The sequence below is a fragment of the Amblyomma maculatum genome, chromosome 1, assembly GCF_055883805.1.
Source record: "Amblyomma maculatum isolate TAMU_Amacu chromosome 1, ASM5588380v1, whole genome shotgun sequence".
Taxonomy (NCBI): Eukaryota; Metazoa; Arthropoda; class Arachnida; order Ixodida; family Ixodidae; genus Amblyomma; species Amblyomma maculatum.
In genome coordinates, this window is record NC_139344.1 from 191,024,048 (window position 1) to 191,051,379 (window position 27,332).

A 27,332-nucleotide genomic window follows, 5' to 3' on the forward strand; every position below is an offset into this window, starting at 1 on the left:
CATGTTATACTGCTACGTTACGCATATATTAAAAATTATCACACAACGCTTAGTCATATAAGCAGTCTCAAGTTCAAAGTTGTGTTCTAAATTTTAATTTCTAACCCTAACTGTAAACAACCTGCTCCAAGCGCTATGCTCTAGCTTCTTTACAGGAAATTCAGCGCAACACAAACACACACAAGAAAGAGGACACCACGGGCGTGTCCTCTTTCTTGTGTATCCCGTGGTGCCCTATTTCTTGTGTATGTTTGTGTTGCGCTGAATTTTCTGTAATTATCTTTGACAACCAACTAGCTCAACAGATAACTCTTTAGCTTTTTTTTTCTCTTTTTTTTTTTTTTTTTTTTTTACATTCGTGCAGCAATGGTGTTGCTTGACTAAAAGCACTTCAGCAGTTTCGCCTGTTGAGTTGTGTCTGCAATATGGCCCTTCTCGATTTTACCCAGTTCTTGCACCCTGAACAGATTTCTTATATATCGGGTCAAACCAGATTTATGCCCTAATATACATCTTCCTAAGAACACACAAGAGCAGAAGAATGAGGGTCTCGCTATATACGTGAAAGCACCGAATTTACGCATTCCTGTTAAAAGCTGAAGGCAGCGCACGAGAATCGATGCTATTCTGTGCATATTCCAGGAGAGTACGTTGATTTCAACTATTGACCCAAAACCTCTTTCAACACTTGTTGTGCCTGACGTGGCTTAATTTCAGGTTACGTTAAAAAAAAATATCGGGCGGACAATTAAACTCCGCCTTCAAGGGCATATCCCGCCTGTGGCTCAGGCCTTTGCTACTCGCCTGATCACGAATCTTTTAATTTGTGCTTCCGTTATGTGAAAGACCAGCCTACACACTTACGAACGTGGACAATATGAGTAGCTTGCCTCATTCCAGATACAAGGTCCCTGGCAGGTTAAATTCCTTCCTCAACTTCCCGTCTCAAAAGAGGAACCCGAGTTGGCAGCGCCTCCCCACTCGGCCATGTCATGTGATTTTGTGACGTCACACAACCTGACGGCCAACCAACGCATGACCACGTCACCTGCCAACTGCCACCTTCCAGATTAATGCTCGTCATATTTTATTTTTTTCTCGCAACGCTCACGACGCTGGATTTTGTGGAGAACGGGGCTTTTAAAGCAATCGCCCTAAGAAATACATTTAAGAAACGAGAGTCGAAAACATTGGTACTGGCAAGACATTTAATCGTGATCACTGTATCAAGCGCTGTCACAGGAAAACAATGTCTAAGACTCCCATGTTTATTGGCCGCTGTGGTGTTTAATGCCTGCTTTTAGCGTGCATTTAGGCGGCAAGTTCTGCAAGCACGCGGAAAGGCTGCATAGAGATTCTTATGGTAAGCTAAGAAATAATTGTTAATTGTTATTAATTAGTTATGTCGACAGGAAATTAATACTGTCACCATCTTATATCCTGATCGTTATATGATTATAAAAAATAAAGAAAGAAAACCACATCCCGCGATCCACCTCACCAACAGCATGCGGTTGATTTTTCTCCTACTTTGTAATAAATTGGCATTCAGGGATAAAAAAAAATTGCAGTATTAATTTCCAATAACAGCAAAAAATAATAACAACTGAAAAGATGGATACATTTCCTCATGCTTTTCTTGGTTTCACTGACTCTTCCTTTGTACGCATGTAATAACGAGTCCCTAATTTCCCTACAGTTGTCTGCGATTTCTATGCTGTATAAATATTCAGAAAAAAAAAACGGCGCATTTTGCGCTTTGCACGAGAATTAGAGTTTCTGTAAACGTATTTTCTTGCAAAAGAGAATTCAAGAAAGCTTAATTACGGAAATATTTTCTCAATAACCAGATTTGTTCCCGAATTTGAACCCAAATATACCGTCCGGTTTTCCCCTCCGAATTCTGCACAAAACAAAAATAAAAGACAAGAGACCTTAAATATACAGCAAACATAGTTTTGGAATAGAGAGGAATTATTTCAATAACGTTTCCCTACGAGCTTTGCGGGGTGCCCTGCATGACACGCATGTTAACTTGAGCGCATGGCATCAAAATTAGGTGCAATAGTTGTGCCTTATTATTATTGACACCTTTTGCTTCTTGCAGGGTGGTGATTCATGTTTTACTTGAAGTTCTGGCACAAATGTTAATTTCTCATGGAAACGACTGATTAATTATTTCAAGTAATCAAATTTAAGGTAAGATAATTTTTATAGCTCTCCAAAGTCTTTACAGAGAAAAGGGGCGTCTAACTTCATATGATGCCCGCGGCCGGACACGGCGCGAGGCGACGCACGTATATGCACTTGTGCAAGCACACACACAGTGACCATATCGGCACGTTATCACGACGAGTAAAGACTAATTCGCTAACTAATTATTTGTTGGCTTGAAGAGAAAAGTATCAATGCAAAAGTTGCAGATCGCTTTGAAAAGCGGTTAACTACGTTGTTTCCATCATACGCGATTAACGTAGCTATATTTGTTTGTCTACAAAGAAAACTGTCACGTGACCAGCTACTACATTAAAACACTCACCCAGTGCGCACGCAAAGATTCATCCAAGAGAGCGCTGCAGAGAAAAGCGGATTTTGTTACCTGGGATGCGTCTCGGACTCGCCGCGGTGGCACAGTGGCTAAGACGCTCGGCTACTAAACCGGAGTTTCGTGGTTCGAACCCGACTGCGACGACCGCCTTTAGATAGAGGCGAAACGCAAATGCGTCCTTGTGCTGGGCTATGTCGGTGTACGCTAAAGATCCCTAGGCGGTAGAAATTATTCTGTAGCCCTCGACTAAGCACCTCTTCTTTCGTTCCCACCTTCCTCCGTTCCCTTACTGCACGGTTCAGGTGTCCACAGAACAAGTGTGACAGATACTGCGCCTTTCATTTCCTGTACACCAATTCGCATATTTTTACTTTTCTCTCAGCATTGATGTGACGCAGCTATCACGAGAAAGCTTTTTTTTTTATTGCGCGAAGTATATCGCTTTCGACAGTAATGTATCGATATATATATATATATATATATATATATATATATATATATATAAATGCTATGAAGCATGGTGAAAACAAGGTTGGCTAGTTTTTGTTTTCGAGACATGCAAATGCAACCTTTTTATTGGCACATTGTTCCTCAAGCAAATAATCAGAAAGTTAATTAGTATCTAATAATCATCAACTTTCGCGAGCGAAACAATGCAGCAGACTAGGCGACTCTGTACATCTCTTAGTTTGTATCCTGCAAAATGAGGGACACCGACCATGCCGATTGTGTGTTTAGTTGAGTATATTGTCCCTTTAATACTGTCAAGTTTTCGGATTAGTGGCCGAAAATCGCCGACCTCTTTCGTTTTTAATTTTCGTCGTCGAAGCCTCTCCACTGTGCATACTATAGCACAACCACGGCCTGACTTGAGCGCCGCCGCTGAAGTCCGGTATTGGCAGAACCAACATAAGTGGTGATGCGCCGGAATGCGAAGGGGAACTCATGGCTTCAGTGTATTTTTGGCATGCCCCCGTTTCGTATGACAATGTGGCTGTAAAACGGCGAAGGAAGTATTTATGCGACCTCATAGATACGTATATATCTTACGGCTCGTCTCCTCAAAGCCAGTTCTCTAGCTCAATAAATGAGGATTGATTGATGAATGAAAACCTTGCGTCTAGAATGCACACGCTATGCCTACAGTGCGTTCCTCGTGCTCACGTCTACGTTATTGCCCAATAACACATTTTTGTCGCATATATCCTCTTTTAGGGAGTGTTTGGAGTCTGCTCCCAGCAGAAATGCGGTGGACCCACTGATGAAATGCACTAATGAATACCGATGCAATTCCATCATGATAGCTTCCGCCAATCGCTCATGTCACACAGCAAAGTCTCCTTTCGGAGTTGCAGGACAGATGAACCGTTACTTCCCATCGCTCGGTGCGTTATGTGTTGGCACGCGCGCGCTTATTAGCTCTTGTACAGTTTTATCAAAGACATTCCACCCGTACATGCAGCGTCACGCACTTTTTGAAAACATACGTGTTTTTACCATATATCGGTTCTGACTCGACGCGATAATTCCAGCTTGGTTCGGCATCGTATTTTACTGGAATGTTTGCAGGCTGTCATGACGAAGGAACGATATACCATCACGCAACGTACCTTCTTCCAGTGCAGCTGCATAATCGGACGTCCTTCCCGAAAGCCTCTCCTTCGCTGAGCGTTTCTGGCAGGCGTGCTTTCATCGTTTCCGGCAGCAGGAGGACAGCAACGCCCCCTGCCACCGATAAGGCACCGAAAATAGCGCTCGGGATGACGACGCCGTAGAGCTGACCCTGCGAGACCGCACGATAAGAATTTACGGGAGTGTGTAGGCAACCTGCAATGAAGTTTGCTGTGTCGATCGCCGCGCCGTAACACATATCTTAGCGAGAAGAGCAAACACTTCTGAGGCGGCTTTTTAGGGCACTTTCACGTCATCTGCATGGGCTTACGGGGATCAGACTGCACACTCTGTCGAAGCTTTGCATAGCATGTGTCAGTTAACTGGGCTACATCGAAAGCGCTTGGCGAAGGACGTTATCTGTCACACGCGTATCTATAACAATGATGAATATGCTCAGTCGTTTATCGCGAACCAAGCGGCTAACAGCAGCATTTTCTAGTCACGCTGCTGTACAACTGCAGCCCCACCTATACAGTGCAGTTTCCCTATAGTGGTGGTGGCATTCGAACAGTCGGTCAAGTTTGTTCACTCCATTTTCGCATACACGCACTCTCACAACGAATTACAGAGAAGCCGTCTTCTTTTGGCAATAAGTGCCTTTCTGTACCACACCAAAAGAAGGGGCAGAAAAGTGAACGGACAATCCATCGGATTGATCGAGACAGCTTCATTTTCAGTGTTGGCGATTAAATTGCTTCATATGCAATTTTAGCTACTCTAATTGGGCAAACGGCGAAAGCAACGGAATTTGAAGGAGATAATAACGTGCGCATAAACTGAGCCGTTACGCGGATAACAGTATATACAATGCGTTGGCATAAACAAGTATAAGGCAGGCGCCACACACTCGCTGCACGGACGAACGGACTGGAGGATGAGCTATTGCATGAAATTGGCTGTTGCTTTTTGTGTGTTTTTTTCGTATATAAGTTTTCGTACAAGGCTCGCACCAGGTAGAGTATATGAGGCGTGATGATGAGACTGATGCTCGCTGTCATGGCGGCAATACCCATGGCGGAAGTCCTTAGCACAGTAGGGAACAGTTCGGCGCTGTACACGTATATCGTGGCGAAGGAGGCCGTGATGCTCATTTTTCCCAGGCTGCACAGCACCACAGGGGGCCACGCACTATCTGCGCTGAGAGCAAACATGCAAGGGTTTTATTTTAGGTTATTTACTAACAGCCAAGCAGCTGGAACTGAGCACGTTACAAAAATAAAGAAAAATGGCGAAGGGACGAAATTAATTATCTGCAAATAAAGCAGCAATTATAATTGTGCAGACGTGAATATGATGTGTGCATCCAGCAAATGTTGCGGAGGGCACTTAAGACTGCTTGAGTGTTGTGAACGCGAACGCAGCTGTGGCCTATTCTGAATCATACTGCGTCGCTAATTAAAAAATTTCGACTAGTGTCGTTTCAACGCACCGTTCTGGACGATGGCAAGGAAAGGAGCATATGGTCACAACGTCACTACCACATGACTTCGCTATCACTGCGACTACTGCCGAATGTACCGCACATTCACGCAGCTTGGACCAACGCGCTGTCATTACCTGTCGGTGGCGCGCCCGTCTCGCAATCGGAAGGTTCTGAGTTCAATTCCTGGCGTCGCCAAATCAATCATGATTACAGGAAACTCCCTGAGAAATTTAGCATTAATACGAATGTTTCTGACCTCTTCCTGATTTTACGTGACCATCCTTCCACGCACCGGAACAATCCGAGTTTGGTTGATAACGGGACATATTCGCTCTAGAACTGTACCTCACATGGACATTCGTGGTTGGTGTAGAAGTAAAAAAGAAAGGGAGAAGCTGGTTTAGAATTATACGCATAATATTCTTGCATGTGCTCCAGAAAGAAAGCAAAAATTACGCAGAAAGCACGTTACGTCCCCACCCCATCCTTTTTCTCGCATGTGCATCCCTTCTCCCTTTGAGATCCAGAGATGTAGAGAGAGACGTCAAGTGCATTCCGAACAAAAGACGCTCCTTAATGTTCTTCAACTTGCACTGAGATCGCGCAGAGTCTGGGAAAGAATCCCAGGAGGTCGAAGTTAATAATCCGGAGCCGTCCATGAGGGAGGTACTAATCCCCCATCACATCATTCAGTTCCTTTATATATGAGCCGTTAAACGCTAAGGGAGAGACGCAAGAAAAGGAAGTTGTTTTTTTATTCCACTTTCGCTAGCTCCACACAGAGGCAAAATTATATGTGAGAAATGACTAGCAGTCCTTATTATAGGTGCCACATGGATATGAGAAAAAAAAAAGGCTATAATGACGTATTACGATCGGCGATCCGGGGCACCTTTCATGATAGTCGGCCTGCGACATGGCCGTGCACTGACCAGTCGTCGGGCTGTGTGTCGTCACGAGACCACGTGACATGGTTGAGTTGGTTAGGCGCTGCCTACTAGGGCTTCGTCTTTGAGATGGGAGGGTGAGATGGGAATCCAGCCTTCCAGGACCCTTGGACCCGAAGTTATTATAAGACATGCTGCCCCTATAGGTCACGTAGGCACGCTCATACGGCTTGGTTAAAGCAGGACTTTATATCTGCATCGGGTGGTCCTTCATATAATACGGTAGCAAAAAACTATGCTGATTTGTATGCGTGGGATGTAAGAGGCAAAAATGAAAAGATTAGTGATATACGATAGCAAGTACATGCACACGTGAACGATGATCCGCAACGTGTGCGGTCGCTTCGTAAAGGTGAAGTTTAGAACGCTCGTTGGCTTACGCTAGTTCCTTAACTTCCGCGAGGAGCCCGACTCCATGCTTCATAAACTAAATGAGACGTTTAAGAGAGGCGTAAAATTTTTGAACCATCCTTAGCGGCTACTTGGCTAAGGAGGCATTCAGAGTGACGAGGAGCCGCTTGTATGCGTTTGGTATCGAGAATAGGCGCTCAATATTTGAAGTATAATTGTTCAAATTGTAAAAAAAGGCAAGTACACCTTTATGACTCTGTAATTATTTCGGGTTACGCTCCTATGGGCTCTCGTTTTTGATCTGACACGTTTTGTTTCAAATCTGTACGTACTTGGTTTGACAGAGAAACATGGCTGGCCTGGCAGTATGCAACTGTTTAAAACGGAGGGGCTTTGCATCACACGAGGTCAAGAGATCGCCCCCGACTGGAGGGCACCCTGGAGTTGCCCCAGCCCGAACTAATCATCCCTTGCATTTTGTGGCAATAAAAGTTGTTACCACCACCACCTGCAGGAGTAGCACCGAATTTTCGCTCTGCGCGCTTTTCTACTAGCAGTGGGCGTCACCCGAGCCGGCAGAGACGCCCTACTGCGCAAGCGCAAAGCGAATTGTTGTGCATGGAAGCGTGCGTGCCGGTGAAGGAGCGACGAAAGGGAGCATGGAGGTAGCACAGTGCCTACCTGAGAAAGGGCGCTTCAAGAGAGGCATCATTAAGTGCTCCTCAGTAAAGCGTGTTAAAAAATTGACTGAGGGAAGGCGAGCCTATCTTAAGTCGTCCTCACTCAGGTAAGGAGCGTTTCAAAATTTGTCCCTAAGTGTCCCTTCAATTATTTATTTATTTTACTCTTAGAACCGAAAAGCACGGGCTAGGAATATTTAGGTGAGGATACAGCATGGGCGAGGCACTGGACGCAAGTGACCAGATAAAGTACCAGCGTACGCTCCTCCGAACCGGGTCGCTGATCGCAGCGCCAGCGTCGATATAGCGGTGAATCTTCGCCACAAGAAAAAAAAAAACATAACGGCGCCGTTCCGATAGCAACCAGCTGATATCGCACGATGCGCTTTTCCCGCAAAAGCCGTTCCGTTCGTGTGGCCTGAATTGTTTCTTTGTCATTGGCAAAAACATCACCGTAGCACTTTATTCTTAAGCCGTACCCATTTTTGCATCAGTGCAGACGCGAAGTCCAGAATTATTTATTAGCTGGTCTATTCACGAAATTTATATCCTGACAAAGTAGCGAAGAAAAGGTTGAAGTCACAGTTTATGCACAGCACATCACTCAACCATTGTCATTGTTGTTCAATTGAAAGCGCTCACTTTCACTCAACTCACTCACTTTAGGTTGCGTAAATAGGGCAGGGAAAGCGAATCCTGCGTTCGATGAGGCGAACCGGACAAAAATATAAAATAAAATTCATAGGGCATTCTTAACTACTTAATAAAGGAAATAAAACAGCGCCCCGTACCACTTCTTATATCGCACAAATCACTAACGTGCGAAAGACTGAGTGGACGAATGGGATAATCAAGCGAACAAAAGTGCGGACGAGTTACGTGCACGAAAACAGGAACAAATGCTGCCGTGACAAATGCTGCCTCAAACCTGACAGCCATTAATATTTGCACGACCCCGACAAGCACGAACGACAGCACCGTCCCCAAAACGAGTAAACAATTGCGCCCGCTATTACCCCTTTACACATCCTATCAGGGTTTTAGACTGCAGGTAATGACGAAGCGAGTTGGCATGCTGCAAAGTTCACCGGGTGGATTGTCATCGCCGGCTCTTCCGGCAAAATAACAAGCCGTCGGCGTACAGCATCTTGGCCTACTCCGACTGGTCAGGTAAAGAAAAGTTAGTGCTCTAAAATAGGTTTCAATAAACTAGGCACTGCGTTTGGCTCCTACGTACAGAACCCAGTTAGAAAACCTAAGCAGTGAACAAAGTAACGAGCGAACTAGAGATCAAACGACTGCGCGTGGAGAGGGGGAATAGTTGAGCGGGCACACTGACGCACGAAACAAAGAGGCAAACTGAAAAGAAAAACGAAACAAGCGATGGTTAATGAATTGTTGGCAACGTTCCGCCGCTTATTCGTGCAGCAAGTTGAAATTACGCGCGAAAAAGTGTTCGCCCCCTACGCCCTTATTTAATCACGCTCGGTGTCACTGATGCACACAAAAGTGCGGTTATTAATGGATCTATACAAAAACAACGCGGTAAAAATATTTTCCTCTCATCATCGGCCACATTGTGCAAGAAAACGGCCCTTAAAAAGCGCGTATTCCTCATAGAAAAGCATTGCCTCCCACTACGCCACGAGCCGCTAAGCGAACTGCCATCTCGTAGGGCTCAGATGACACCGGCGCGGCTCGCTGTGTCCCCACCTATATATCTTGCACCATGGCCGAGAAGGATTTTGTGGTACACGGATTCAGGACTCTACCCCGGAAAGCTGGCGTACACCATTTGAGATAGTAAAGAAGACGAGGTTTGTACGGGGCTGCTGACTGTGATACGCGTTGTCGTGATACCGATAAACTGGATGCTGATATCATGACCGCTTTGAGGCGTGCCCAGCGCGATAACCTGCTGAGTCACACTACGGTCTTCCTAGATAAGCCATTTATATAGCCGTCGTGGTCGGAGCATAGCGTCGGCACGCTTGCCTGATGGAGAGAAGACGGTGGCGATGCACGCGATGCCCCCAAGCAACATGCTGAAGACCATCACGGGTCTCCTGCCGTGCCTGTCCATGAAGTACCAGGCCAGGCAGACGCCCGGCACTTCGGCGGCACCGCTAATGGTGAAGGACACGTAGTCGCTGATGCCCATAGACGAGACGGCGAATGACAGGCCGTTGTACACCATGGTGTTGGCCGTCCAACCGAAGCTCACCACCACCACTTTCTTGAGGAGGTTCGGGTACTGCACAAGGCCTCGGAGGGACAGCCCTCCATCGACTGCCATCTCTGTGCACGCCAGGCTCTGCTTTTGTTCCTGTGCGTGAGTGAGGAAATCCACAGTGTCATCACATACACCGCGGCCGGACGCCACGGGGGCACAAGTTTATTCGCCAGGGGCGTACCCGCTTCCTTTTCGCATATAACCGTATACCTATTGCTTGCATGATTGCGTCAGCGCGTGTTAATATTATAGGCTTACATCCTGGGAGGACTAATGCATTTTTCAACTGCAACTGCAGTGCAATGTGGGCGTGACCTAAAACTGAATGGATAAGGGATTGATTCCATTAAGAATTGCCACTTTAAAATCTTTCTCAGCGTCAGTAGATATGATTAGACCTTGGAGAAAACTGTGAAGTTCTACCACTATGGAAGAAAAAAATTATCTATGCTGTACATGTAACCGCGAAGAAAAAAGTTAAAGAGGATGTGAGGACTGAATACAAACATGTTCTTGTAAGCCTTCGAATAAATTATGGCGGTCAACCTTCGGAAATCGCTTTCTTTTTTGTTTCTTATCAGGCATGTTGCCGTCGGATAGGTACACCCATTGTAAAAAAGCTAATGATAAATTACAGTCGGCGATCCGGCGCTCCGATTTCGCTGAGGAGCAAGACGTCTGGAGACACCGTCGCGGTCCAATCAGGACTCAGGTTCAGAATACAAATCTATTGAAACACGCTATTTGGTTTTAGGGAGCGACAAAATCTACTCCGGATCAGCCGGTTGAAATCGCCGCATTGTACTTATTTCTGGGTCTTTAACACCTCCAGCGTTATAAATCTACTGAAAGCGAGATGAAACCTCCTGCCAGGAAGTGATGACTTCCCACAGATGCCAGAAAAGCCCCACTATACAAAACTGAGAAGCAAAAACCTGAGGCTGTTTGCTTTTGGCAATGTCTGTATATGTTTTTCTTTTATCAGACGGCAACATAGTGTATTATCGTCATTGTACAGTGGCGTGTTAGGCGCATGTAAAATCTTGTAGATGCAGATGGTCATCTGCATCACTCACCATAAAAGTCTTCAGGAAATTTGGGGGTATCGTCTTTCCATTCCTCTTGGCAATCTTCTGGACAATAATCTCGGCCTCGGTGAGTTTATTTTGGCTGAGCAGCCATCGCGGGGATTCTGGAACGAGCCTGTTAGCGTCAAAGTTAGCCCACGTTTACCTCGACACGAGCACGAATCGAGTAAATATTTCGCTATCGCGCATTTCAAAGCGTGTCTCTACAGAACGGCGTAAATCTATAGTCTTCTTCCTTTAAGTATGTCCCTCCGGCCTTGCATCCAGCGGTGTACTACATTGTAACGCAAGGGAAGAGTGAAAGGAATTGAGCAGCCCTATGTGCGACAGAACGTTAGGCAAGCACGTGCAAGTGAAGGGGAACCCGCACCACCAGAGGGCCAGTAGCGCCACGAAGGGCAGTGAGGTGGCCAGCGAGATGGCGAACCAGGAGCGCAGCAGGTAAGCCACGCCGGCCAGTGACATGAGTGCCACGCCGTACACGGCACAGACGAACATGCCGGCGAAGGTTCGCTTCTCGGGGCTCATGATCTCCATGCCTGCGCCGCAAAGGGACGACGCTGCGTCAGAGCACGAAACTTTCGAGTGTAGCCGAACGCCACTCGCAAACACATGCTCTCGTAAGTTCTGCAAAGCTAGCAGATCGAGACTCAAGCTCGCTAAACTCGTAGAGCTTTATGCGAGCTGGCGGAGCGCTGTTAGAATTCGCAAATATCCCCGCACTTGAGAAAGGCCCCCGAGACCTCTCTTGCACAATGCTGCAAACTTTATAGAGTGACCACTTGGGACGGACAGTTGCCGATAGATGCGGTCACAAAACAAAACCTATAATATGGGTAACATTGCAGGACATGTAGAGCACAATGAAACTGCTATCTGGAACCTTACTTCTCTAGTCCACTCAAAACAGCGATTTTTGCGATATTTCGTAATGAAACCGGTGATTAAAGTTTCATAGCCCGTCCAGCCATCACCTGTTTTCTTTTTTTTTTACCCTTTTTCTTAAAGCCTATACATACGTCTTGTCAGCACGCAAAACGCGAAATCGCTGATTTGTCTCTATAGGCGTAGAACCCTGTGGTGTGGCCCGTAAAAATTCGGAATATCTCTTCGCGCGAATTCGCATTTTCGCAAAGTTCTTTGAACCGCGTATTGTTTCTTGCATTCAAGTAATCCGATCGCTCAAAGGGAAATAATTTTAATTGAATCTCACAAGGGTTGAGCGCGATAGGCATGCCGGCTGTATGTACATGGGACGTCGCACAAAAACAGAAGGCCGCTTCACGTCATGCTTACTTGTGGTGCAGTCTAATCATGCTGATTCCATTTAAGAGGGCACTGTGCGTAGGAGGCGTGAGTGGCCTTACGTCCGCGGCAGAAGAACGCTAGCTGGCCCTCTACTATTACCGCTCTCGTTGTGCAGACAATGCAGTAGAACATAGGTTGTTTTTACAAGTGTCGGTATACTTATATTAAACAGCGCTTCCTGCTTTTGCACTCTCTCAAAGACATGTATAGTGACGGCTGTTCGGCACGCATGGGCATCAGGATCCCAATGACAGCCCTCGAGAACGTAAGAAAGGCATTCATAGTGTGCATGTTCGACTGGGTGGTTGTTATCGAAACAATGGAAGCTTCGCTGCAACCAAAAGATGAAAAGTTGGACGCTGCTCTCACTCATGATGAACGGCGTCTGAAATATGGCCGGGTAGACCATGCCGATGATGCCTCTCCATGCGATGTAAGCCTCGTAGGTGTCCGGGAAGGCGGCTCCGATCCCTCCTACCACGTTCACCACGATCGTAAGAAGGAAGGACTTCTTGCGACCCCATCTGCATGCGTGACAGACGCGCGACATTGCGGTCAAGCGTCCGCGGTTCGAATGCTGGGGGGCAACCGGTTGCTTTTGACGGCAGGAACAATCATACCGCGAGTTTCCAGCAAGAAAGCATAGCGTGGTATGTATCGTATGTGTGGCTTAGCTTCGCGAAACTAGAGTCCCTAGAAGTAGCGAAACTGCAGATGTATATGCGTCAATGCGTGGAATTTGAATGACGATATATACAAGAACGAATGCATATTAATTTCCACCGCTCGCGATTTTTACACCACACTCAGATAACATTTCCACAGGGAGGCTTTTTTTGTTTTGTCTCCTTGGCCGCCGTGGCTGGGTTTCGGTCCCATGTCTTTGGGCTCGCAGGCTAACGCCGAAGCCACTGTGCCAACCAGAAAAGGGAACCCCGGGGCGTGCTCCTAAGTCTCATGGAAACCGAATGATTTGCAGGTGGTCAAAATTAAGGAGTGTACAGAGGCGAAGGTTGCCGGTGGCGCTTGTTTTTGTACTGTAAATGCACGTGTTAGATGGTGAGTATAATTACACACGACGGGTGCTTTGCAGGTTTAGGAGGAAGTGGGTTAGGGAATTTGTTTCTACGCGTGATGGCCTCGTTGCAGGAAAAAGCTACTTTATCGACGGCTATCTGCATATTACCCCTTAATTACAGCGCAACTAAGGCGGGATGTGTACGGAAGGGGGGAAGGGGGGGGGGGGTCTAGAGTGTATATGTTACTCGCAGTTTCGATGCAATGCGCAATTAAGGCGCAACTTCTATCAATCAGTTTCAATGCAAATTACATTGGGAAAAAAATGCCCAGGGAAAAAATAAATATACATTGGGAAAGAACAAGCGACGTAAACAATTCATAAGTGCTGACTTTTAAAGAAATGCTTTGTAAAGCGTCAGCGCTAATTTCGTTTGTTTCCTTTTTATATGTCTTGTGTCGCTATGTTAAACGGCAAAAAAAGAAAAATAAACCTTACGGATTCAGAGAGCTGGTTCTTTTGGATCGCGGTGCGCATATTTCCATCTCTAAACGTGAAATTAATTTAGATAGGCTCCATACTTTCTTTCAGGTGGGTTGCTTCAGCTGACATTTAGTTTGCATAGGCCAAAGGTTGCGAGTTTCCATTTCTCAGTGAGGGCTGTTAAATTGCAGCTATATTTCAGGACGTGGTATACGCGTTTGTTCGGTTTAGATCACTATTTTGGCTCTTCATTTTCTTCTGTTTCAAGTCTAAAGTAAGCCTTAAAAGCGGAAGAGCCGACCACTTCAAAGTGTACTGAGCCTGGATTTCTTAAATTCCTGCTCTACAGGAGGGATTCAGCAGGATGGAAATGACCGTTTAGAATTTCCTTTTTACCAAAGTAATCTTACGTACGGCAGCCATTACATAACGTAAGGATCACAATAAGGTAATCAATTTTCTTTATGTTTTTTTCTTATGGACAGTGAACATTATTAGTTGAAGGCGGCTGCCGCGACATTTGTAGTCGCTCTCCTTATCATGTATTAAGTGTGCCCTTCGAACTAACTTGCTCGTGTTCCCCATGTGCCCTTCTGTATTGGTGTTCGACTGTAACTGTGCGGCGCTGGTTCCTAAACATGATCGAGGCCCAAACTGTATACAGCTTAAGTCTCAGCCTTAATAAGTACGTATACTACCGTCTCGATCGGTACTTGCCTATATGCACGGGACCACTTGCCTGTCCCCGATGTAGCCGAAGAGCAGGTTGCCAGCCACGCTACCAATGTAGAAGGAGCATTGAGCCATGGACACCTTCCACGCGTCGTCGCACACAACGTCCATCTGTGCACGTCGAAGAAGGCCACCCGAAGCTCTGTCAAAATCGCAGCATGTACACTGTCGCCACTTCGAAGTGTCTACAGCGAAACTAGGTGCGTCTATCGGATATATTTGCTGTGACGGTTATTATTGACAACTCTACGGTATAAGGTGTGTTTTAAGGTCACCAGTTTAAAAATCTGTTGATCTCAGCTAATTAGAACTGATAAACGCATTCAGCAATCGCCCGGCAAATATGCTTCAATTGAAAATCGGCAAAACACCGCATCTTATTCGTCGCAGAGCCGGCAGAGCAGACAATCACTCGGCGTACATAGGCGTTCGGACTGTTCATTACCTGAGTCACTAGCGTGTCATCGTAGTAGGTAGTGTCGTAGACCCACCCCTGGTTACAATCCCTGGTCGGCCATGACTTGTCGGGGCGCGGTAACAAGCCTTCATCGCGCACGCGCAGTACCACTGCAGTGTAGTTGAGGTCGTACATACGACAGCTCTCCCACTCGCCGCCGCCAGCTCGCCGCGGGATGCTGAACTCGGCGAGCTCGGCGGGCGAGAAGGCATCGTACAGGGCCTCCAGCTCGGGCACCCGGCACCGGTGACGCGGCGTGGCCGACACGAAGATGCTACTGAAGAGCGTAAACACCGCGGGTAGCGTGGCCGGGATGCAAAGGAGGAAGTAGATCCACTTCTGGTACGGCCCGAAGGCCCCTATCTCTGGCAGCAGCTCGTCCAGGTCCATGACTGGCACGCCGCCGAGTGGGCCCACGTGCAGGAGAAACGACGCGAGGTGGGAGCACCAAGTTAGCCACACCGACCACTCATGAACACAAGCGCTTTGCCCAGTGTATCCATTCCATTCATGCTGTCCCTCGTGTTCAAGTTAGCTCTTCATAATTACGACAGCTAACCAACCCAGCCAATCGCCAACATTCGTTAAAAGTGCGAGCATGATCCAAATGTCTATGTCCAACAGTGATATCTGCAGGACATCACATGGATAGTCATTTTGGTGAAGAATAGCACAAACGTATAAAACATATATTATTTGCAAATAGCGTTTCAGGATGTTTGCCTGGAGGTACAATAAGTGTACTACATACATTGGACTGTACAAGAATGTCCAGACATCAGTTTTGGCCGGCGGTATCATGAAAACTTTGTTAACAAGTGCACCTTTACGTATTTGAGCTGTACCACTTATAAAAGTCTCAATTGATTCGTCCCAAACCTCATTCACTTAAACTGAACTCCCGGGCTGTATTGCATTGCGCTTTATATGAAGATATGAGTAGTCAAAATCATTTGTCAGTCAAAAATGCATGTGACATGTATAAACTATGTGATGAATACAGGAATGCCCACGAGCTATTTGCGAACATCTCACACATCAGAGGCGCGCTGCACCCATCAGTGGGACCACGTTCATCGATCGCATCAGAGTGATTTCAAGTGCACATAAAGCCATCTATTACACGATACCTAATGAACTAGTTCTACTGAAAACCTGGCGTCGTCGACGTTCTGCGGCTGTCGGAAATGATTCGAGAAGTTTCAAATAAAGCCAACGAATTGCGAAGGGTCCAAATCAAGTCAAAACTGAAGAGGAGGTTCCTTTAATGGAAGGTTTTAAGAAAATAGAAGCAATTCAATGAAACACACTTGTCGCTATTGTGGGCATGAAACGCATATAGGCCACGAAGGGTCGTTGGTACCAAATGTGCTAGGGACGAACCTGCTGAACGCGTTATCGTATGTGTGACTTAAGGTGTGTTGGTGTTGTATAGAGATGCTACAATAATAATAATATTTTTTTTTTCATTTCAATTAATTTCAACAAAAAAAAAAAAATAAAAAATTTGCAGAATGAAAAGGTTGCGTCAAAAGCGCTATCGCGTCTACTCTTAAAGGGGTCGTGAAACGAAAATGTAGCAGCTCAGTTGCAATTTTCCTTGCTTCAGTAAACATTAGGTATGCCTATTCCAAAATATCTCGTCGAAATATTGCTTCTGCATTTAATAATACCATTCTGAAATCAAAGCATTTTTGCGTTCCTGAAGCGACCATGCGACCCTGTAGGCCGGAATTAGAAGTACTCGCCTACGTCATGCTTAGCCGTTTAGAAACGGAGATATAATCATTATTTCCCATACAATAATAGGTTGCTGTTAAAGTTAGCAAATCAAAATATATTATATCAATTATTCGCTCACGCAAACGCATTTCTTCAACAATACTGTCACGTGACGCGCGGTCGGCGGCGGCGGCGGAGCAGGACGGGTGGTAAAGCTCACTTTACGGTTGGTGTCTGCTTCTCGCTGCGCTCTGGAACAGAGCGAGAGGTGACGCTCAAGTTCAGATTTTCGGTAACGACGGCTATACCTCGCTCCGCCGGGTACTCCAAATGACAATGGTTCCAATCTAATTTGTTGTTATTTTCTTTTTCTTTTTTTGTGAACATTCGTGATGGAGCACAACGTCTTGAGCAGTCTCATACCACCGGTACAACTTGGTTGTGCGGCCGCTGCTGTAATTTTTTTTTATTATTATTCTTGGCGTCATTAAAGATACGATCTAAATACGGTTCCAGGTCAAAGAAATCGACAAGTGTGTTCAATCCGAGTGGTGGGTGGAGAGTTGCAGGAGCGGGCGCCGCGGCGCGTACTCGTATATTAGTTGCTCGCCTCCGCGCTGCATCACTGAGAATAGCTTCGCTTCCTTTATTTCGGCCGGATGACCTGAACTATGGCACTACACGGAAAGCCGGAAACCGAAAAAAAAAAAAAAAAAAAAGGTTGCTACAATGTACTTGGGTGGCCCTTTCACCCTACGCGTTGTCGCAGCTGCGCTTTGCTCCCCCACCTTCCCGACGCCTCTCTCGTAACCTTTCTGAAAAAAAAAAAAAAAAAAAAAAAAAAAAAAAAAAAAAAGCGTGTTGTGCGGGTTTGAGTGCTCGCTATGCCAACCGTGTACGTCGCGATAGATTGCAGCACGGCTTCTCCGAGTGGAAGTAACGTTCGCTTTCACAAGTTTTGGCACACCGATTGGGTTCATGTGTTCGTACTACTTTCTACTGGAAGTCCTAAATGAACCTCGGCGTCATTCGAAGCCTCGGCATGGACCGGAAACGAAGAAAGCTCACCTCAAACGATGCGTCGTACCGACGCAAAACCGCTGGCCCAGTGCATTGGCAAAAAAAAGTGTAGGTCGCGTGATAAAGGCAGTAAACGTAGTTGCGATTTGTAGCCTTACAGATATGCTTATTTGAGAACTACTCGACTCGCAGAAGCCACCAGTTCTATTTGATTGTTTCCTGCCAGATTGCCCTCATAGCAGTAATATGCGCATTTTGGATTTTTTTTTATTTTGAACGATACCGTGAGGCCAGCACAACAGGTGCCCCTACCAGCATATCGTACCACCCAGAACAGGCCCCTTGGTTCCACTTCGATCACGTTCTTTCCACAGCACTCATCTAGTCCCATAGAACCTGATGAAGACTCCAAAGAGGAGGATCATGTTGAGCAGAGCTCAGAATCCTTCACATCATTTAAAACACATTTCTAGGGTAAAAATTGTTCACCTCAAAAGCTCATACGCCCCATGTCCTTGCATTACGATGGTGTGATTACCAGATCAACCATCCACGAGAAATGCATTCACGCAAGTGTTATTGATTGGAAAGGCGGATAGATTGGCTTAAAAGTTTAATATCTGACCTGCTACAGAAAGAGAAGAACAAAGAGGGTCGTGACTTGATTAAAATATATACAGAATCCTTCACATCATTTAAAAGACATTTCTAGGGTAAAAATTGTTCACCTCAAAAGCTCATACGCCCCATGTCCTTGCATCACGATGGTGTGATTACCAGATCAACCATCCAGGAGAAATGCATTCACACAAGTGTTATTGATTGGAAAGGCGGATAGATTGGCTTAAAAGTTTAATATCTGACCTGCTACAGAAAGAGAAGAACAAAGAGGGTCATGACTTGATTAAAATATATACAGGAATAGTAACTTGCACCACAGTCACGAGTCAAGTCCTGTGTCATGCAAGAAGCAGCAGAAAGCCTGCACTGCCTGTAGAGCTTTCCATTCCTGGCCAACCGGCCAATAAGTCCTCTGAGAGAGGCCTGTTGCCAAAACACTTCAAAGAAGTAACTCGAGTTATTGTTTTGCACGCATATACTGGGACACACCACTGGTACACGCTCCAGAGTCTCCGTAATGTCACATGTGGAACATTCTGGGCAGTCCGCCTGTCCAATTAAGTATAAATATTTGTGTGTGAAACCACATTTAGATGCCGTCTATGGAGAAAGCATGCATAATGGCATATAATTGGCAAGTGGGTATGGATCCACTAAAGCACTACCTTGTGGCCTTGAGCACAAGTAGATATAAGGAACTCAGTGATGTGTAGTGCCAAAGGCTGGTAAGGGTGTGGTGCTGAAAACTTCCAAAAATTTGTAATGCAGGCTTTGAAACTGTGAATTCACACCACTTCTAAAGTGGTTTCCCACAGATGTGGAAAGCCTCTTACCAAGGGGCCACAAGCTCAGCAGCAGTTTGTGGAGAATTATGCCCTTAAAAAAAAGATGAGTCATGTTCTGATCGGCATCATCACAATTGTAGGCGATGCTTGCGGTGATACAGATCTGTGTATACATGGATAGAGTTGTAATATTCTCATCAGATGTATGTCAGATTAAGTTGCTTGAATCTACTAATTGATATCTTGGATTTCTCCAGTATCCCGAGAACATGCAAACACACCAAAGGTTGAGTCATTACACACAGAGGTTGGGTGGGGTGGTATGGGAAGTCGTAGCGTGATAGCATTTGTGTACGTGAAAAACTGCTGTTCAGCTGCTCATCATCAGTGGGTGGCAATGGTGTTGTGCAAGTAGTCGTAAATACACACAAAGTGGTTTGTGTGACAATTATGTAGATATTGGGCAGGCACGTGACATTCTGAAGTAACAGCACAAAACGTGGATGGGAGCACAAGAGAAGACGACACAATGTCTCATCGTCTTCTCGTCTTGTGCTCCCGTCCACATTTTGCGCTGTTACCTCAGGATGGAAAACCAACAAGCCCAACCTGCTATTCTGGCTAACATGACATTGTTTGAGGTGCATTGCGGCAGCCAAGGTTTATCCCAAGCACCTGCATTTTTATGTACATGTTAAAGAGTACTGGGAGTGGTGCTCATATGGGTGTGTACCATTTTCCTGGCTCGGGCAATCAGATTGCAGGCGGGCTAGCACACACAGCCCAAAGCACATGTAGTAGAAGTTTGGACTGTCGAACCGCGAAGTCTTCAGTTCAATTCCTTCCCTTATATTTTTCAATTTGTATGAGTATCATACAGTCTGTGCTTGTATGGTTAAATTGCGAGGGTGTACATATCACCTGCGCTCCTGACCAACCTCACTCTGCATAAGTATCCACCAAGCAGTTTTCGTTCCATCAAAAGGCTTTCACAATATTCAGCGACACAAGCAGCTACTCAGACAGCATCAGTGTAGCATTCTTGGAGCTTCGCAAATCTGTGGTTACATTGTTTACTAGCAAAACATGCCCGGTATGTAGATATGTGTACTAGGACGCATAAGATGCCGTGACAATGTGGACTGCCCTTACGTCTACAGCTGCCCTTTAATCCTGTTACATTCTAGCCTGCAGTGAATTCAGCAGCAAGGTCTCACAATTAAATCATCCCAACTTTATATTTCTAGACTTGACCCCAGCACGACAAAGTTTTGGTGGCATATTCAACCAGCAGGCCAATTAACTCAACGTCATGCAGGTTCTAGTGCAGATGTTTTCATGCAAACTATGGGTATCATCAACGAAGGAGGCTTTACTATACATACCTTTACAGCACGCTGTTTTATGACTGGTTAAAGTCTGGTACATTTCAAAGTATAAGGCACATATTATTGTATGCATGTCTACAGATTGCAGATTATGCTGGCTTGCTTCTGAATGAGACTGCAAAATGCTGAAAACAGTGGCCACCTTTCAAAGCAGCTTTTGCAGAAAACGGTTTGATTTTTCTATTCCCCATGAGCCACTATTTTTCGAGGCCGTGTAAAGGTGAACGCGGCAACTAGAAAATCTAGGTTTGTCAGTGCCACAAGGACCACCACTTTGTAGTACATTTGGGCATTATCTAATGTTACCAAATGAGTGTTAGAGACATGTTGCTTTCAAAATAATTTATTGGTTGGCCGCAGGTTCATCAGTGCATACAAAATTTTTAGGCTAGAAGGAAGTTGACCTAGAGCAAGACATCTTTTATTTACGCTTCTTTGCTGTCTTCCTCTCTCCTAAATATATAAATGTGTATATACAGCTTCACAATCATGATGTGTTGAGGTCAGTGCTAAATAAAAAAAAAATGCATCCAACAAAGGTATAGTTAGAGATTGAGTACACAAAATTCATTCTAAGTGAGCCTATATATGTCTTGTAGATTCCAAGGGAAGGCAAGTATAGCAGGGGGCAGCAGAAACTCAGGCAGGCAGATAAAAAGTTTGCGGGGATCAGATGGATGCAGCTGACAGAGGATCGGGTTATTTGGATAGATATGGGAGAGACATCTATACAAGCAGGTATATACACAACTGTACAATTATGATGCATTTGCGGTCAGTGCTAAAAAAAATTCCATCCATCAAAGGTATAGGTGGGGAGTGAGCACACAAAATTCATTCTAAGTGAGCCTATATATGTCTTGTAGATTCCAGGGGAAGGCAAGCGTAGCAGGGGGCGGCAGAAATTCGGGCAGACAGATGAGATTAGGAAGTCTGCGGGGATCATATGGATGCAGCTGATGTATCTGCGGTCAGTTCCAAAAGAAGAAAAATTCTACCCGTCAAAGGTAAAGGAAGGGAGTGAGTACACAAAGTTCATTCTAAGTGAGCCTATATATGTCTTTTAGATTCCAAGGGAAGGCAAGTTTAGCAGGGGGCGGCAGAAACTCGGGCAAGCAGATGAAATTAGGAAGTTTGCGAGAATCATGCACCTGGCACAGGATCGGGTTATTCGGATGGATATGGGAGAAGCATTTGCCCAGCAGTGGGTGCAGTCAGGCTAGTGATATCAACAAGACTAACAACTGGATGAGTTGGTACTGATTCATCTTAAAACCAGCCAGAAGACGAAACACGTGAGAGGAGCACAAGGCAAAGTTTGACTAACAACTGAAATGTTACTGAAGGAAAGAGGCAAAAGAAGATTCGCACAGAAATGCACGTGCACGAAAAACCCCCAAAGCAGTGAAAGAGTGGAAAGCAGAAAGGGTCTAAAAAATCAAAATCTAAAAAAAGCAAATTCCTTATGGTCAAGAACCACTCGTTACAAAAGGGAAGCCACAGATCCAAGTCCAAAGGCACACTATACTGCAAAGGCTAAGGACGTGTGTGTGGCTAAGAAATCGGTCAACAGTCTTTTGGGGCCTTTTTTACATGTGCATCTCTGTGCAAGTCTTCTTTTGCCTCTATCCTTTAGTAAAATTCCAGTTATTAGTCCAGCTGTCCTGCAATTCTCTCTTCTCATATTTTCCGGCTTGTTTCAGAATGAATAAGGTGATGACTCTACAAACCTTGCACAAACTGGAAACCAGTGTAACTGTCAGATGGAAACCTTTCCCTTATTTGGCTTGCATTACAAATAGGGAGGACTTTACTGTGATGTCTGCCGAGGCATCCCCAAAGCCAGTGCGCAAGCTGGCTGTAGCAGATGTAGTGGTGCCTCCTGTTGACAAGAGAAAAAGCAATATTCACTTTCCAGCATAGCAAAATGAAAATATGATTTAGGTCTTTTACAAATTTGAAAGTTATTCATGCATCTGTAGAATTAATTCCCGTCTAACAGAAGCTGTACAGTGTAACTTTCACTGTCAATTTATTCTCCCTGGAAGTATGGCAAACTTTGAATTCTGCTGCAGGTGATTGAGAGAGAATGAGACCTACCCAATCTTAGAACTCCAGTGCAATCACAATTTGCTACTGCAGCAAAATAATGCCTGAAGGCAATGCAGCTTTTGACTGACAAAACCTGGTAGTCGTCTTACACCCTCTATACTAGTGTTGTGGCCGATGTCAATGTCCACGCTGATATCATCCGCATAGCACGAAGATGTTAAGTATGCGACTTATGCAGTAAGCAGCTCTGTGCATGGAGTCATTCTATTCGAAGGAGCCATAAACTACAAGTGCACTTCTGTCAACAGCTCTCAGTTGTTTTCCCACAACACGGCACGTGCCAAACTTTCTGCAAGTGCCGCAAAACTACTCTATAACTTCATTTGCTAACTGTAAAATTTCCAACACTTACTCAAACTGTAGAAGTTTCGGTGTACTGGCCTTTGGGAGAACGTCTTTCTTCTTTTTTTTTTTTTTTGGTTGTTACATTTCAGCACATGTAAAATGTCAGTGTCAAAGCATTTTGGAGAGGTTTACTGTGTGCAGGTGTTGATGATGGTATCAATGAAGTCAATTTTTTTAATTATATTTGCACACTATACAACACTCACCTAATGCAAGTGGGTAAAAAAAAAAAAACTAGCAAATAAAACTAGCAAATAAAATAAGTGCTGGTATGGTGATTGTTCTGGCAGCAAGTGGGGACAGGCTATAACAAGAGTTGTCGGGCTAGTTAGTGATCGTCTGCAGAAGCCAGTCCTGCTCTGTGTGTTTTTCTTTTCTGTGTCGTTTTTTAGTGCATTTTCCCACGGCTTCCGCAGGAGACAGGCTACTTCACTGCATGCAATTTCACTTAGCACAGAGTCCTCCGAAATGAGATTGCTTTTGTACTTATTTACTGCATTTCTTGTGGCATTCCTTATGTATTTATGTTTTGAAGTGCTGCACTTGCTGAAGGTCATACCTGGCTAATAAAACAAGCAAATGTGTCCGGACAGCGTACCCCCCCCCCCTTCGTTAGTTCACATCAATGTGCATGCCCTTTCCATTTAGCAAGTTCACACTATCAGATGATGCGTGTTTTCTCATTTACTCGTGCATGGAATTAAGCAAACCAGTAATTTGCATGGTGAAACGTCATGCTCATGCGCTTCTACGAAAACAAGTAAAATATGAAAACCAGCGATGTGTTCGCGCTAACGTGGCGCAATATCAACACTGTAGACAGTGTAGATGATCGCAGGTAAGTAACGTTAAAGGGGAAGCTTTATTTTATTAACAATGCCTTCCGCAATAGATTTCATTACAGCATTTCTTGCTCGAGAAAATGAAAAACAGGTGCCGCTTGTTCAAGTTAAGTCGCCTTTCGCTCAAGGTTCTTACCTTGTGTTCTCGACTAGCAGTCTATGATCAAGAAGCATTTGGAGTAAATGCGGATGATCTGTAACACCCAGACGGCTGCTTCAACTACGTAGTCGCCGCCGGGATCTCGCCAGATGCTCTCAAGAGCAGTCGGCATCGGCACGCACCGCCCGCAGCTGCACCTGTTCGAAAGCTTCGGTTAGCGATTGCGCACTCTCGCAACGGTCAAACGTAGGCTAGGCTGCAAGACTCGGACATACATACCAATGCGTAGTTCCGAAACGGCTGGGATCGGGAGGCTGACGGTCGGGGCTTCTGCAAGCCGGAGTTGTGCCGCGGTTACCGCGGCCTCTCGACAAAAGTGTTACTGTACCGGTCGCTCGCAGGGTCCATCTTCGCCGACCTGGCACCCGAAAAGTTGCGTCGGCGTAAGGCTCAAAGCCCACGATGTAACCATGTTTTAACAGTAGCGACTATATAGGAACCTAGGCGTCGGCCATATTAAAAAACCCTGTGTGAGCGTAGAGTAGGGCACAATTAAAACCTCTAAAATACACCGAGCTTGGTCAACTTTGGCTCAGCAGGCTCCGGCAACGGGAGCTTCTCATTGGCTTAGCGCTATGACGTATCTGTTGAGTTGAGGAGGACGCGCGCTAGGAAACCGAAATTCTGTTTTTGTCGCTATTAAATCAACGCGGGCGATGAAACGAATCGAGGTATATTATATGATGCAGGACAAGGATTCCATTTAACTAAGCCGTGCAAAATTTCCGAAAAACGTTTCACGACCCCTTTAAGGCAAAGCTCAAGCGCGTCCTCCTAATTTTTTAAATGAAACCGCTCACACCCACTCATTTTTCGTCAGTCATATATTTTCAGGAAACTTATGAAAATCTTGGGGAATTAAACTGAACTGATTCTACCCCGCTGACCTAAGCCTACTTTTTTTTTTTTTTTCACGCATTTATCCACCGTTCTGAACAAGAACAGTAGCAGTTCAAACAAAATTGATCAATTCTGGGTGGTTGTTAGACAAAGCTGAGATTTACTCCTTTGGGCCCAGATTAAGTATATATTGCAGCATTATCAATGTAATGCACGTCGCATAAATGTACAAATGAGAAGGCATTGAGTGGAAGGGTTATGTATACAACTACTACGTGAACTTATTTTGGTGTTCTGGCATTTACTGCTGCTTTCAAATAACATAACACAGCAGAAATTAACTTGTCTCCATCGCATTCAGAATGAATAAAAAGTCTCACCATTCATTTTAATAAGTTTGCCAAGCAGCAGATTACCACTAGCCGACCTGAGGACACTCTTTATGGAGATATATAAACGTAAACGCTGGCAATCAGCTGATATCAGCTGAGTGATGAGATATGAGAAGTGCTTGTGTTATATAGTCTTGAAGTGTTTTTATACAGGTATTATGCTGTAAAATGTCGCGAAGATGTATTATGCACGCTTCTATATTCAAAATACTTTTCCAATTAACTGAACCATTTGTAAACATGGTTTCCAGCGGAACATTTTGCACTATTCACTATATCCACTAAGATTATGCTGCAACATAATCTTCCATAACACTAATGTACTTCCATTTTCCTGAAAGAATTTTGACACCTAAAAAAGCTTCCTGGTTATCGTGCAACTCCCATGTAGAGGTTGTAGCGAGTTCACGTGTAAGAATTAAGCTTCTTCTTTTTATGTGTTTCTTCAGGTTTGGAAGAAGGTCACTAGGGCCCAGAGCGGGGATAAAGTGTGGGGGGCTCAGCTCTTTGAAGTCACGCTCCCGAATGGCAGCCTCGGCAACAAGAGACTTGTGAGTCGGGGCATTGTCATAGACTACAAGAACGCCTCTTGTCACAAATTCTCGACTTTTCTCCAGAATGCCTACTGCAATCATCGGAGAATGTTGCTTAATACAGATACTCAATAAGTAATATCTCCTTCGCGCCCCCCCCCCCCCCCCAAAAAAAAAAAAAAAGAAATAAAAAACTGTCCCTAACAATTTCTTCCCTATAGCTCGGGCTTCAGTTTTATCGGAGACGAGAATTCCGAATGATTTTTCCGTATATGCCCCTGTTTTGCTTCGCAGTCCACTCGTAGGATTACGTCCTGTCTCCAGTCACAAGGCGGTTGAAAACATATTCTGGATTGCTTGAATGAATAGAGGTACAGAAGCTCCCTTGACAAAGGCACATGGTGGTGTCGACCTATTCGTGGCGCCCACCGGGCCGAGACCTTCAAAGTACCAGAGATGTAATAGACGATTCTGAAACCACTCCCGTACAAAATGTTAAATTAGGTGACAACTTCATACACAAATTCAGCGACTCTTCATGAGAAGGCTCTCAGAAGAGAGTAAAAAAATTAGTTGTGGTTTAACTCTGGTTAACCCTATAATTGAATTGCGATAGCAACGGCGGAAGCCTCTTTTGGTCACGCCCTGTCAGTCTAAAGTGCTACATTATTGGGGACACTTAAGCTCATCCTTTAAGAGTATGACGCCAGAGCGTAAGCTACTAGCCCACATATAAATGAGAAGGGTTCAATGCTGCTGAACCGAATGTGGAGCGAAAGCATTAGCTGCGGGTGACCGAGAGTTCTTCTTTTTCTTCTTGTCTGTTCAAGGTCAAATGTGGCCCTTCCCGGGACGACGTGATGGGCCGAAACCTGGCGCAGTATTGCTATCGCAATAAAAAATCGGTTCAAGTGCTGATTCATTCTGGAAACGGGCCGCCTTGCACGTCCACGTGGCCGCGTTTAAATTCTTTGAATCAACGAGTTACTGTAACATACGAAGTATATTCGCTGCCATACACATTCACCATTCTATACGGTGAATTTCGCTGGGGGAACTTACTTCTTTCGACAAAAACTTCATCAGGCTCCAGTGCTCAAGCTGAAACTCGCGAGAGGACGCCATTTTTACCTCGCTGCTGATAGATCAATGAAACGTGAACCCGAAAGGCTTGGCATTAAGGCACTTGGTTCGAAAAATGACTTGAACAAATGGTACAAAGAAATCAATGGCAGAAGTCTGGTTACACCCGAGTTGCAAAACTTTTTGATCTCCCCTCGTAGCAATCAAGCTGCATTTTTTGCATAGCAGCAAAAAGTATTGGGTCGAATTAAAAGAGCGGGTCGCACCAGCATTTACTGCTCAGACGCGAAATGTATGCAGTCTCACCGGTAAAGAAAAGAAAATAATAATAATAATAATAAATAAATAAATAAACACCACCTTTTTTTCTGAGAGAACAAAATTATATGTAACACAAGTTCCGCCTCTAAGGAATAACGCGATAGCGTAGGCTGCCAGCCCATATATAAAGCCCCGCTTTAACCAAGCCGCATAAACGTGCCGGCGTGGCCTAGAGGTAACATGAATGCAAGGGTCCTGGCAGGCTAATTCCGATATCACCCTGCCA

At 45.1% G+C, this 27,332-nt stretch overlaps 1 protein-coding gene and 2 long non-coding RNA genes across 6 annotated transcripts in view; 1 reads left to right on the plus strand and 2 right to left on the minus strand.

Moving 5' to 3' along the window:
- The window catches only part of LOC146205227 (beta-alanine transporter-like), a 166,702-nt gene that overhangs the window by 437 nt on the left and 138,933 nt on the right, over window positions 1-27,332 (minus strand). For 2 of the 4 annotated variants that reach the window (XM_084582649.1, XM_084582657.1), the window contains exons 2-9: window positions 14,931-15,334; window positions 14,493-14,596; window positions 12,622-12,776; window positions 11,315-11,483; window positions 10,933-11,059; window positions 9,619-9,949; window positions 5,173-5,354; window positions 4,159-4,331 (exon numbers count right to left, since the gene is read on the minus strand). In XM_084582649.1, coding sequence (XP_084438775.1) covers window positions 4,159-4,331; window positions 5,173-5,354; window positions 9,619-9,949; window positions 10,933-11,059; window positions 11,315-11,483; window positions 12,622-12,776; window positions 14,493-14,596; window positions 14,931-15,332 — 1,643 coding nt within the window. In that variant the 5' untranslated portion in view covers window positions 15,333-15,334. Of the gene's footprint in view, window positions 1-4,158; window positions 4,332-5,172; window positions 5,355-9,618; window positions 9,950-10,932; window positions 11,060-11,314; window positions 11,484-12,621; window positions 12,777-14,470; window positions 14,597-14,930; window positions 15,335-27,332 lie in introns of those variants that run through there. The other 2 variants (XM_084582640.1, XM_084582668.1) reach the window with 2 other exon arrangements.
- Window positions 13,900-27,234, plus strand: LOC146205228 (uncharacterized). The gene is made up of 3 exons (XR_014701573.1): window positions 13,900-14,201; window positions 25,619-25,720; window positions 26,533-27,234. It is a non-coding gene; the product is annotated as an uncharacterized LOC146205228 (long non-coding RNA).
- LOC146205229 (uncharacterized) lies at window positions 20,433-24,384 on the minus strand. Its single transcript, XR_014704161.1, has 3 exons — window positions 24,157-24,384; window positions 23,914-24,074; window positions 20,433-22,360 (listed from the first exon to the last, which is right to left on the minus strand). It is a non-coding gene; the product is annotated as an uncharacterized LOC146205229 (long non-coding RNA).